This window comes from Oryctolagus cuniculus, chromosome 12, assembly GCF_964237555.1.
Source record: "Oryctolagus cuniculus chromosome 12, mOryCun1.1, whole genome shotgun sequence".
Lineage (NCBI taxonomy): Eukaryota > Metazoa > Chordata > Mammalia > Lagomorpha > Leporidae > Oryctolagus > Oryctolagus cuniculus.
The window spans coordinates 64,358,814-64,372,022 of record NC_091443.1 but is presented as its reverse complement, the minus strand read 5'-3'; the positions used below and the strand labels follow the sequence as shown (position 1 = coordinate 64,372,022).

The window sequence follows — 13,209 nt, the reverse complement described above, 5'->3', positions numbered from 1 at the left end:
AATTACTGAGGTCCTGATTCTTTGATTCAACTAAAATGTACTAAGCTTTCCTTACATCATAATTTGTCCTAATACAAAGCCCACATTATCACCAAAATGTAGCCCCTCTTATTTGACAAAGGTTGGTCCCTTTCAAATGAAGATAAAGACTGATTTAAATTGCATGGCCATCTTCTTGACTTTAGAGTCTAACAAGCCCAAGTGACATTAGCAGAGAAAATGCAGTCTAAACCCAGGCTCTAGTATCAAGTGATGGATGCACAACCTAGTCTGAACTCCTCAGGTTCAATAAGGCGATCTCCGACCAGGACCTTAAATTCTATCCTTTGATACTATGTAACTCTAGTCTTAGTATCTTAGATTAAGTATAAAATGTGGTTTCAGAGAGCAGATCAAGAGGAGTACTGCTGGAAGTATGAAAATTAAAATGAAAGATTATAAAGAGAGTTTGTTGTCACACAATATACCAGTAATTGTACAGAATGTGTAGAATGGAGATCACCTGGGCAGTTCATTTAGAACTTAGCTTTGCAAATTGGTCCACTAGCACAAACCTAATAGAGAAAAAGAAATACTCCAAAGTGTAAGATTCATTTGAACTGTAGATTTGTGTGTACTCTTTGAAAAACATATCAACATTTTATTCTTTTTTTCTTAAGAGATTTATTTATTTGAAAGGCAGAGTTACAGAGAAGCAGAGAGAGAGAGAGATCTTCTATCTGCTGGTTCACTCCCCAAATGGCAGCAATGGCCAGAGCTGGACTGATCCTAAGCCAGGAGCCAGGAGCTTCTTCCAGGTCTCCCACATGGGTGTAGGGGCCCAAGGACTTGGGCCATCACAGAGAACTGGATCAGAAGTGCAGCAGCCAAGACTTGAACTAGCACACAAATGGGATGCCAGCACTGCAGGTGGTGACTTTCCCGCTATGCCACAGTGCTGGCCCCACCATTATATTCTGCCTCATATTACACGTAGTAAAATCTTGCTTGAAGATTTTTTTAAAGATTTATTTATTTATTTAAGAAGCAGAGTCACAGACAGAGAGAAGAAAAGACAGAGAAGTGTTCCATCTGCTGGTTCACTCCCCAGATGGCCAAAATGGCTGGAGCTGTGCTGAACCAAAGCCAGGAGCCAGGAACTTCTTCTGGGTCTCCCATGTGGGCGCAGGGACCCAAGGACTTGGGCCATCTTCTACTGCTTTCACAGACCATAGTAGAGAGCTGGATCGGAAGTGGAGCAGCCAGGACTCGAATCATCACCCATATGAGACACTGGCACCGTAGGCAGCTTCTTTACCCATTATGCAACAGTGCCAGACCCGAAGATTTTTTGAAAAGGAAAAAAATACACTAACTTCTAAAAACACACTATTTTTTAAAATTATTTTAAAATTTTTCATTTTATTTGAAAGGCAAAGAGAGAAAGAGATCTTATAACATATTTAACACTTTTTCCATCATCTACAGACCACTTGTACTCTTTTGGTTGAGGGCAGAGGGCTCATGAGCATTGACCTCCTGCCATTCTCTAAAACTCCCTGAAAGAGCAAAAATCTATGGATAGGAATCTATCTACCATCTGATCAGGGTAGAAGGCATAGTCTAGTAGACAAAGGAGTACAACCAATTCAGAAAGTAGGCATGGATGTATTGACAAGTAAGTTGGAACAGAAATCTGCAAGAGCTGACAGCCATTCTGCCTTGCAGAATCTCAGAGGCACCACACATGGAGGTGCCAGGGAAGGGGAGCAGTCGCCAGAGTAATTACTCAAAGGCTGTTGTGAAGAATGCATCTTTTTTTGAGTACCCACTTCAGCTGCCCAATTCTGCCCATGCCCATTTTAAGAATACAAAATCATTTGTCCCAAGCATAAAAATAAAGAACTGCAATGGGGAAAACAAGAACAAAAAACCTGAGATATCTACCTGGGAAGATAGTGCGAAAGATTATTCCCTAGGAGCATTAGTAAGAACTACTGAGCACAGGGCCAGCGCTGTGGTATAGTGGATTAAGCCTTTGTGGCGCCAGCATCCAATATGGGTACCAGTTCAAGTCCTGGCTGCTCTACTTCCAATCCAGCTCTCTGCTGGTGGCCTGGGAAAGTAGTGGAAGACGGCCCAAAGGCTTGGGCCCCTGCATCCACGTGGGAGACCCAGAAGAAGCTCCTGGTTCGTGACTTTGTATCTGCCTAGCTCCAGCTGTTGTGGGAATGAACCAGCAGATGAAGACCTGTCTCTCCCTCTCTCTGTAACTCTCCCTCTCAGATAAATAAATATTAAAAAAAAAAAAAAAAAAAGAAGAAGAAGAAGAAGAAGAAGAAGAAAACCAGTAGGCACAAATAAGGACCAATAAACAGCTGGTAAGTTTCTGCATTTGTAAAATGCAGTATCTTGTATATTAAAAATAGGAGATTGGGCGGCCAGCATTGTGGTCCAGTAGGTTAAGCTGCTGCCTGTGATGTCAAAATCATATACAGCACCAGTTCAAGTCCTCCACTTTGGATCCAGCTCCCTGCTACTGTGCCTGGGAAAGAAGTGAAAATGGCACAATTGTTTGGGTCCCTGCCACCCTAAAGAGGAAGACCTGGAAGAAGCTCCTGGCTACAGCCCAGTCCAGTCCCAGCCATTGTGGCCATTTGATGAATTTACCAGAGGAAAGAAGATCTCTAAGTCTCTCTCTTTATATAATTCTGCCTTTCAAATAAATAAATCTTTAAAAAAAAAAAAAAAAAAAGGAGCCTGCAGCCAGCATTGTGGCACAGTGGGTTAAGCTGCCACCTATGACACTGGCATCCCACAGGGGCACCAGTTTGAATCACAGCAGCTCCACTTCCAATCCAGCTCTCTGTTAATGCACCAGGGAAAACACCAGAAGATGGTCCAAGTACATAGTACCTTACCCCCACACAGGAGACCTAGGTGAAATTTCTGGCTTCTGGCTTTGGCCTGGTCAAAACCTGGGCATTCTGTTGATTTGTAGAGTGAGTCAGCAAACAGATCTATCTCTCCTTCTTTCTAACTGTACCTTTCAAATAAATAAATCTTCAAACAAAAACAATAGGAGATAGAGGACTTAAAAAAAATCTTTTATATAAATAAAAAAATTGTTAAAGACCCTATTTACTTATTTGAGAGGTATAGCTACATGGAGGGAGAAACAGAGAGGTCTTCCATACACTCGTTCATCCCACAGATGGTGACATTTCAGAGTATCAAGAAGAGGTATTTGAAGCTTTTAGAGGAGGAAAAGAGGTTTTGTACAGCAAGAATGAAGACTGGATTGGCATCACACTTCTCCTCACACAAAGCCAATGCTTGCCCAGGACATTCAATCTACTGTCCTCTGCACCTCAAAGCATTCAGTGTTGGAGCAGATGAACGGCTACTGTCCAGAATACAATCTCCTAAAATTTTAAGTTTTAAAGTGACATGTAACAACACAACCAACTACCAACTGCCATCAAAAACTAACTTTTAAAGGTTTAACTGGTCTATGCTATCCTTATGGTCACCTAAACCTGTATAATTTAATAACCAGGAATATTTTATTCATGGCATTGTTAGAGAAAATATACTACTGGAAAAAGACATAAAATCAAATTTTCTCAACACAAAGGATATTTCTAAAGCTAACATTTAGGGGCCAGTGATGTGGCATAGCAGGTAAAGCTGTGGCATGTAGTTCGGGCATCCCATATGGCTGCCGGTTCAAGTTCCAGCTGCTGCACCACTTTGATCCAGCCCCTTGCTAATGTGCCTGGGAAAGCAGCAGCAGAGGGCCCAAGTTCCTGGGCCCTTGCACCCATGTGGGAAATCCAGAGGAAGCTTCTGGCTCCTGGCATTGGCCTGGCACAGCCCTGGCCATTGTGGCCATTTGATGGATGAACCAACAGATGGAAGATCTGTCTCTCTTTTTCTCTGTAACTCTACCTTTCAAATAAATGAATAATAATAACAAAAAAACAGCTAACATGTATTGAAGTATAACATAAAGAAAGGGGCACAAGTCAAAAGCATTCGGCATGATTTTCACAAAGTAAAGTTTGTAACCAGACCCCAGATTAAGAAAGTATTGATTACCAATACCCGGAAGCTTCTCTCATGGCTCTATTTGTCCCCTCCTCAAAGAGTAATCATTATCCTGACTTGGACCAACACAGTATATATGGACAATACATAATGTATTTAAACCAAAAAAGCCATCTTTGTGTGCACATGTTTGACCTGACCTACAAAGGATCAACTCTGGACCTCTTACAGGACTCAGCTACTTTTTTGTTTAAGATTTATTTATTTATTTGAGAGGCAGAATTACAGGGAAAGGGAGAGACAATAGCTTACAATGGCTGGAGCTTCTTCAGCGTCTACCACGTGGGTGAAGAGGCCCAAGCACTTGGGCTATTACCAGTGCTTTCCAGACCATTAGCAGGGAGCTGGATAGGAAGCGGAGCAGCTGGGACTTGAGCAGGTGCCCATATGGGATGCCCGTGCCACAGACAGAGGCCTAACCAAATATGCCAGAGTGCCAGCCCCAGTAAGTCTTTAAAAAAAAAAAATGTGCTGGGAATGGGCACACGAGACAGCAATTAAGAAGCTGCTTGGAGGGTTGGCGTTGTGACGCAGGGGTTAAGCGGCTGCCTCTGACACTGGCATCCCATATGAGTCCCAGCTGCTCCGCTTCCAATCCAGCTCCCTGTTTATGTGACTGGGAAAGCAGCAGAAGGTGGCTCAAGGACTTGGACTCCTGCCAGCCACATGGTGGTAGATCCATATAGAGTTCCAGGCACCTGGCTTCAGCCTGGCCCAGCCCTGGCTGCTGTAGTCATCTGGGGAGTGAGCCAGTGGATGGAAGAGATCTTTCTCTCTCCCTCTTTCATTCTGTAACTCTGATTTTCAAATAAATAACCTTTTTTTAAAAAAATCTTTTAAAAATATTTTTTAAAAAAACTGCTTTGGATACTTGTATTCTAAGTCCCAGCTCCACTCCTAATTCCAGCTTCCTGCTAATGTGTACCTTGGGATGAAACAGGTGATGGTTCAAGTAGTTGGGTCCCTGATACCCAAATGGAAAACTTATACCGAATTCCGGGCAGCTGGCTTCTGCCTGGACCAGCCCTGGCTTTTGCAAGCATTTGGAGAATGAACTGGCAGAAGAGAACTGTGTCTCTGCCTTCCAAATAAATAAAAATAAATTAAAAAAAATGTGGTAGAACAGCATGTTCAGCCTTGTTTAACAAGATTTCACAAATTTTAATTAACTTTAACAAGACAAGGAGCCGGCAGCACTGTGGCATGGCAGGTAAAGTCACCGCCTGTAGTGCCAGAATACCATATGGGTGCTGGTGTGAGTCCAGGCTGCTCCACTTCCAATCCAGCTCTCTGCTATGGCCTGGGATGGCCCAAACCCTTGGGCCCCAGCACCTGCGTGGGAGACCCAGAAGAAGCTCCTGGCTCCAGATCGGCCCAGCTCCGGCCGTTGCAGACATTTGGGGAGTGAACCAGTGGGCGGAAGACTTTTCTGCCTCTGCCTCTCTGTAACTCTGCCTTTGAAATAAATAAATCTTTAAAAAAAAAAAAAAAAAAAAAAAAAAAAAAAGACAATACCTATTGATAGACCAAGAAATTATTGTTCTATATAACATCCGTTGGGGTAAATCTCTGAGAGCGCTTTGAAGACACTCCATTCTAACAGAGGACTTCAGACTCTGTTTCGTGTTCCCATTGGGAGGGATCACTACAAAAGAACACAGAATGCCAAGGACGGTACACTACAGCCTCTCTGCAGAATCTGGCTGCAGGCCACAGACATGGAACACTTTGGAAGAAGAAAGTAAACAGTGCAGAAGGAAAACACTCTTTTAACAACCACCTTAAGAAGGTGGGAAAAAAAATAGGTGGAGCTTGTTCTAGATTAAAAAAAAAAAAAAAAGATAAGAACTGCATGAGCCCCTCAGGGGCTCTGGAAAGGGCAAGATGAGTCTTGAGGGGCTAACACTGTAGCATCCTGGGTTAAACGCTGCCTGCAGTGCCAGCGTCCCATATTGGCACCGGTTCAAGTCCTGGCTGCTCTGCTTCACAATCAGCTCCCACTAATGTACCTGGGAAAGCAGCAGAAGATAAGCCCAAGTGCTTGGGCCCCTGCACCCAGGTGGGAAACCCAGATGAAACTAACAGGAATGAACCAGTGGATGAAGGACTTCTCTCTCTGCCTCTGCCTTTCAAATAAATAAGTAAATCTAAAAAAAAAAAAAAAGTTGTGAGCTGAGTTTGGTAATCATGGCCAGAGAGAGCCGAAGGCCGAGGCTGGAGCCAGGAGCTTCATCTGGGTCTCCCAATGTGGGCGGCAGGGGCCCCAAACACTTGGGCCATCTTCTATTGGTTTATCCAGGCCATTAGCAGGGAGCTGAATCAGAAGTGGAGCAGCTAGGACGCGAAGCAGTACTCATATGGGAATCCGGCAGTGCAGGGTGGCTTACCTACTCCACAACACTGGCCCTCAAATCATCTTTACTTAGTGGTTAAATATGAATTTAGTTTTTTTTTTTTTTTTTTTTTTTTTTTTTTGGCAGGCAGAGTGGACAGTGAGAGAGAGAGACAGAGAGAGAAAGGTCTTCCTTTGCCGTTGGTTCACCCTCCAATGGCCGCCGCTGCAGCCGGCGCACCGCGCTGATCCTGGCAGGAGCCAGGAGCCAGGTGCTTTTCCTGGTCTCCCATGGGGTGCAGGGCCCAAGCACCTGGGCCATCCTCCACTGCACTCCCTGGCCATAGCAGAGAGCTGGCCTGGAAGAGGGGCAACCGGGACAGAATCCGGCGCCCCAACCGGGACTAGAACCCGGTGTGCCGGCGCCGCAAGGTGGAGGATTAGCCTATTGAGCCACGGCGCCGGCTTAAATATGAATTTAGGAGGAAGATTTAAACCCAAAATCAAATGAATTATTAAAGTATTGGAGCTGAAGAAGAAAACAGAAATTTTTAAAAGATTTATTTATTTGAGAGGAAAGAATTACAGACAGAGAGAAAGGGAGAGACAGAGAGAAGTCTCCATCCCCTGGGTCACTCCACAATGGCTACAACAGCCAGAGCTGGTCTGATCTGAAGCCAGGAGCCAGGAGCTTCATCCAGGTCTCCCACATGGGTACAGGAGCTCAAGCACTTGGGTCATCTTCCACTGCTTTCCCAGGTCATTAGCAGAGAGTTAGATCAGAAGTAGAACAGCTGGGAATTGAACCAGCACCTCATGCGAAGGCTTAACCTACTATGCCACATCACCAGCCCCCAAAAATAGATATTTTAGGGTGGGTATTTAGTGCATTTAAGTCCCTTTTTGGACTATCCTATATTGGAGTGCCAGTTTCAAGTCCTGGCTTCTCTGCTCCTGATCCAGCTTCCTGCTAATAAGATCCTGGAGACAGCAGTGATAGTTCAAGTACTTGGGTCCCCACCATTCTTAAGAACCAGCTAAAACTCTGGACTCTAGGCTCTGGCCTGGCCTAGTCCTGGATATTACAGACATTTGGGGGAGTGAACCTCTACCTCTCTCTGTAATTCTGTCTTTCAAATAAATAAAAAATAAATCTTTAAAATAAATAAATCCTTAAAAAAAAGTGCAGATTTCTAGTCTGATTATTTTTCAATTATAAATTCACAGTTTTAATTTCTTCAACCCATGATGCTAGGATAACTAGATACCCACATACAGAAACTAAGCTGGACTCTTACGCCATTCCATACACAAAAAATAACTGAAAGGGCTGGCCTCATAGCATAGTGGGAAAAGCCACTATCTGCGATGCTCGCATCCCGTATAGGTGCCAGTTCATGTCCTTGGTTGGTCCACTTCCAATCCAGCTCCCTGCTAATGTACCTGGGAAAGCAGTGGAAGACGGCCCAAATGTTTGGGCTTCTACCACCCACACAGGATACCCAGATTAAACTCTTGGCACCTGGTTTCAGCCCAGCCCACCCCTGGCCATTGCAGCCATTTAGAGAGTGAACCAGCAGATGAAAGATCTGCTTCCTTCCTTCTCTCTCAGTAACTCTTCCAAAATAAATAAACTTTTTGAAAATACTCAAAATGAATCAAAGTCCTAAATCTAAGAGCCAAAAACTATAAAATTCTTAGAAGAAAACAGTATTCAGGACCTTTGATAGGCAATGTTTTCTTAGATAAGACACCAAAAGCATAAGAGCTGAAGACAAAATCTTTTTTTTTTTTTTGACAGGCAGAGTGGACAGTGAGAGAGAGAGACAGAGAGAAAGGTCTTCCTTTGCCGTTGGTTCACCCTCCAATGGCTGCCGCGGCTGGCGCGCTGCGGCCGGCGCACCGCGCTGATCCAATGGCAGGAGCCAGGAGCCAGGTGCTTTTCCTGGTCTCCCATGGGGTGCAGGGCCCAAGCACCTGGGCCATCCTCCACTGCACTCCCTGGCCACAGCAGAGAGCTGGCCTGGAAGAGGGGCAACCGGGACAGAATCCGGCGCCCCGACCGGGACTAGAACCTGGTGTGCCGGCGCCGCAAGGCGGAGGATTAGCCTAGTGAGCCGTGGCGCCAGTCCTGAAGACAAAATCTTAAAAATTGGACTTCATCAACATGAAAAATTTTTTCAAAGAATACTATGAAAAGAGTTAAGAGACCATCCACAGAATGGGAGAAAATATTTGCAAATCAGTTATGTGATACAGGATTACTACGCAGAAGATATAAAGAACTCCCACAATTCAACAACAATTAGATCCAAAAAAGTGCACAGGGGCAGGCATTTGACATAGCAGTTCAACTGCCTCATGGGACACTCACATCCCATGTCAGAATGACTGAATTAAGAGTCCCAGCTCTGCTTCCAATTCCAGGTTCCTGCTAATGTACACCCTGGAGGGCAGGGTGATGGCTCAAGTACTTGGATTCCTGCCACCTAAGTGGGAGCTCCAGATTGAGTTCAGGACTCCTGGCTGCAGCCTGGCCCAGGAATGGCTGCTGCAGGCATTTGGGGAGTGAACCAAAGATGGGAAATCTCTGTCTCTGTGTCTTTCTGATTCTCAAATTAAAAATACAAAAAATAAAAAGTACACAAAGGATTGAAATGGGCATTTCTCCAAAGAAGATTTACAAACAGGGACTGGCACTATAGCTTAGCAGGTGAAGCCGCCGCCTGCAGTGCCAGCATCCCATATGGGCACAGTTTGAGTCCCAGCTACTCCAGTTCTGATTCAGCTCTCTGCTATGGCCTGGGAAAGCAGTGAAAGATGGCCCAAATCCTTGGGCCCCTGCACCCGCTTAGGAGACTCAGAGGAAGCTCCTGCCTCCTGGCTTTGGATCAGTGTAGCTCAGCCATTGCAGTCATCTGGGGAGTAAACCAGCAGATAGAGAACCTCTCTCTCTCCCTCCTCCCTCCCTCCCTCTCTCTCTCTCTCTCTGCCTCTGCCTCTCTGTAGCTTTGCCTTTCAAATAAATAAATAAATGTTTAAAAAAAAAAAAAAAGAAGATACACAAATTGTCAATAGGATTACAAAAAGTTGCTCAACATCATTAGCTATCAGGGAAATGCAAATCAAAACCACAATGGTGGGGCTGGCGCTGAGGTTAATGCCCTGGCCTGAAGCACCGGCATCCCATTTGGGCACTGGTTCGAGACCTGGCTGCTCCACTTCCAATCCAACTCTCTGCTATGGTCTGGGAAAGCAGTAGAAGATGGCCCAAGTCCTTGGGCCCCTGCACCCATGTGGGAGACAGGAAGAAGCTCCTGGCTCCTGGCTTCGGATCAGCACAGCTCCAGCCATTGCAGCCAACTGGGGAGTGAACCATCGGATAAAAGGACCCTTCTCTCTCTCTCTCTCTACCTCTCCTCTCTGTGTAACTCTTATTTTCAAATAAATAAATAAATCTTAAAAAAAAAACACACACACAATTGTATACAACTTCACACCCACCAGGATGACTAGAATCAAAACTAGGATAGTAAGTGTTGGTGAATATGCAGAGAAACTGGCAGCCTTGTACACTGCTTGTGGAAATGTGAAATGATCCAACCACCATGGAAAATAGTTTAGTGGTTCCTCATTGAGCACAGAATCTGATCCAAAATTCCATTCCTAAGTATATGTTCAAGAGAAATTAAAACATATGTTCATACAGAAATGTTCAAAACAGCACTGAATTCAAATGTCCAAATGATCAAATAAAATATGGAATATCCATGCAATAGAATATTATTCAGCCATAAAAAGGAATGAAATATCAATATATGCTATAACACTGATGAACCTTGAAAACATCATGTTAAGCGAAAGCAGCTAGTCATGAGAAGGCCACAAACAGTATGATTCCATTTACACAAAATGTCCAGAGGGAGACAAAAAGTAGATTAGTAGAAGTTCAGAAAATGGCAGGATGGGAAGACAGTGCTTAATGGGTACAGAGTTTCCATTATAGGTGATGGAAATCTGAAACTAGAGTGTGGCCATGGTTGTAGAATACTGTGAATGCAGCTAATGCCACTGACTTGCTTATGTTATGTGTATTTTACCACAATAAGACAAAACGGAAAGAAAGCACCTGGGCTGGTTTTTGCTCATGGAAGGTATCCAGAGGCATTGATTTAATGGTTAATACAGCATGATTTTAGTCAGTCTCAGCTTCCAGTGCTGACAGGTTTCCATCGGGAACAAATACAGCCCTGTGCATTTACGAGCATTTTCCAGCTGCTCTTGCTTGAGGATTCCATTCAAAGGCTTCTCAACTGCATTCCTTCCCCATTGATGATACAGTCCACACCTGTGCTACAGGCCTTCCAATGAAGCCCGAATCCTCTACATGCCAGCCACCAGAAAGCCAAACAGCTTCATTACCTGCCAGCCAATTAAAGCTTGAGGAACCACGGTCTGGGCAAGGTTGCTAATAGAAGTTAGGGTGAGGGCAGTGATAAGGAGACATTTGAAAAACAGTTTGGTTCATGTCACCCAAGTGGGAGAAAAGGCTTGAGTTCCCGGCCACCAGTCTCAGCTTCTGGCTGTTGAGGGCATTTAGGTAGTGAACCAGTGATGGGAGTGCTCTCACTCACACTTGCTTGCTTGCTCTCTCGCTCTCACTCTCTCTCTCCTCCTCCCCCTCTGTTGGTTTCTTGGCCTCTCAAATTAAAATAAATACATTTTCGAAATTTAAAAATGCATAAAGTGATTTACATCAGGATCATGGGATAGCCTGGGACAAGAGAGAAGACAAAACCACTTGGGATTTCTTTGGGTCCTCTTCACGAAAGCCAATGTTTGGAAAAGGGCTGTGGGAAAATGCAAGAGAACAAGTGAGCTAAAACCCCAAAAGTACGTTCCCCGGACCAAAACAATGGCCTCCTCAACTAAGAGGAGCTGGAACAAAGCAGCAAGCACCTAGTGACAAACTTAGTGCCACTGTTCTGCTTATTTAAATCCCTTGTGGCTCAGTGGCACTCAAAAATCCAGTGACAAAATGGCCCCGGCCTGCAACATGGACACCCATGGAATAAAGGTGGCTATTCAGACATTGCCAGAACTTCTACTCTCTGTGAGGAAAATAAAGAAAGAAACTGCCTACCTGAGAGTCCCATTCTCTCCTTTGTCCAGGCTGGTGAACCGGCTGTAGAGGCGAGTGATCTGACTGTGGGAAACTACAAAGAGCATAAAATTAGTCCAAGCTGGGTGAGTAGAGCTCCACTCCCACTGAACCAGCAGTCCACTGTCAAAAGTGAGCTGTCACAACTCCAGGTCATCTCTAGAGTGTCAAAGCAGAAAGTTTAAAAGCTCAAGAATGGTGAGAGCTAGAAAATAAATTAAATCAAGAGCAACTGAAATTAACTCAAGAATGAAGTTTAGGCTTAATTAAGACTGTGATAAACATCAGGTGGTTAATATTTAACAAAAGAAAGCCAAATTGAGTTTAAAATGAACCTGGTGCAACTTCCACACTTTAAAGCTCTGAGTATGGCTATGTAACACATGCTCTGGGGAACAAGTATTTTCATCCACAGTTAAGCTGCCACTTGGGACACCTGCACCTCAAATCAGAGTGCCTCATTCAAGTCCTGGTTATTCCACTTCCCATCCACATTCCTGCTAGTGTGCACCTTGGGAGGCAGCTGATGATGGCTCAATTACTTGGTCCCTGCCACCCACAGGGTAGCCGTGGACTACGTTCCAGGCTTCTAGCTTCTAGCTTCTGCCTGGCCCAGCCCTGGCTATTGCAGCCATTTGAACCAGCAGATGGAAGATCTCTCTCATTCTCTCTCTGCTTTTAAAATAAATAAAACCTTAAAAAATAAAAAACCTGGGGCTAGCGTGTGGCACACAGCAGGTACTGTTCTAGTCCAGGTTGCTCCACTTCCAATCCAGCTCCCTGCTAATGGCCTGGGAAAAGCAGCGGAAGGTGGTCCAGGTGTTTGGGCCTACCACCCAGGTGGAAGACCCAGATGAAGTTCCTGGCTTCAGCCTGGCCCGGCTATGGCTGTGGTGGCCACGTATGGAGTGAACTGGAAAATGGAAGACCTCTCTCTCTATCTCTCCCTCTTTATCTGCAACTCTTTCAAATAAATCTTTAAAACAAACAAAAAATCTAGTTTACTTCTGCATTAAGCTCTAAAGGCCTCTTTTTTCCCTCAGGACTGACCTTTGGGCAAAGGATAACCACAGCCTCAGACCAGCCTCTTTCCTGTGATTCCAGGAGATCCACTGAGTTTCCAGGAAAGGAATTGCTCCATGGAAGGAAATTAAGAAATTTATAAAATGGTCATGCTACCATCAGATGACACCTGCAAGAAAGATATTTTGCTCCTCATTTTGGATTAATTCCATAAACTCAGGGATAAGCTGACAACTAAAAATCTGGTAATAAGTGCAAGTACACAACATAACTTCGAAAATGCAAAAGCCATTTCTGGAGAACAGTTTACACTCCTGGCAGACTGGAAGTAAGCGGGGGGATGGGCAGCAGGTGGCTGAGTGATCATAGAAGAAAAAACATGTCCACACCCATAGTTTGGTTTCTCTTTATTTATTCTTTAAGATTTATTTATTTAAAAGTCAGAGTTACAGAGAGAGGAAGAGAGACAGATATCTTCCATCCACTGGTTCACTCTCCAGATGGCCTAAGTGGCTGAAGCCGGGAGCCAAGAGCTTCATTCAGGTCTCTCGCGTGGGTAGCAGGGGCCCAAGAAGTTGGACCATTCTCTGCTGCTTTCCCAGGC

At 44.6% G+C, this 13,209-nt stretch overlaps 1 protein-coding gene across 1 annotated transcript in view; it reads right to left on the bottom strand.

Annotated features, from left to right (window-relative positions):
- CHP1 (calcineurin like EF-hand protein 1) overlaps nt 1-13,209 on the bottom strand; it is a 58,027-nt gene that overhangs the window by 33,717 nt on the left and 11,101 nt on the right. The window contains exon 2 of the mRNA XM_051822078.2: nt 11,565-11,637. Within this exon, the coding sequence (XP_051678038.1) occupies nt 11,565-11,637 (73 nt within the window). The remainder of the gene's footprint in view (nt 1-11,564; nt 11,638-13,209) is intronic.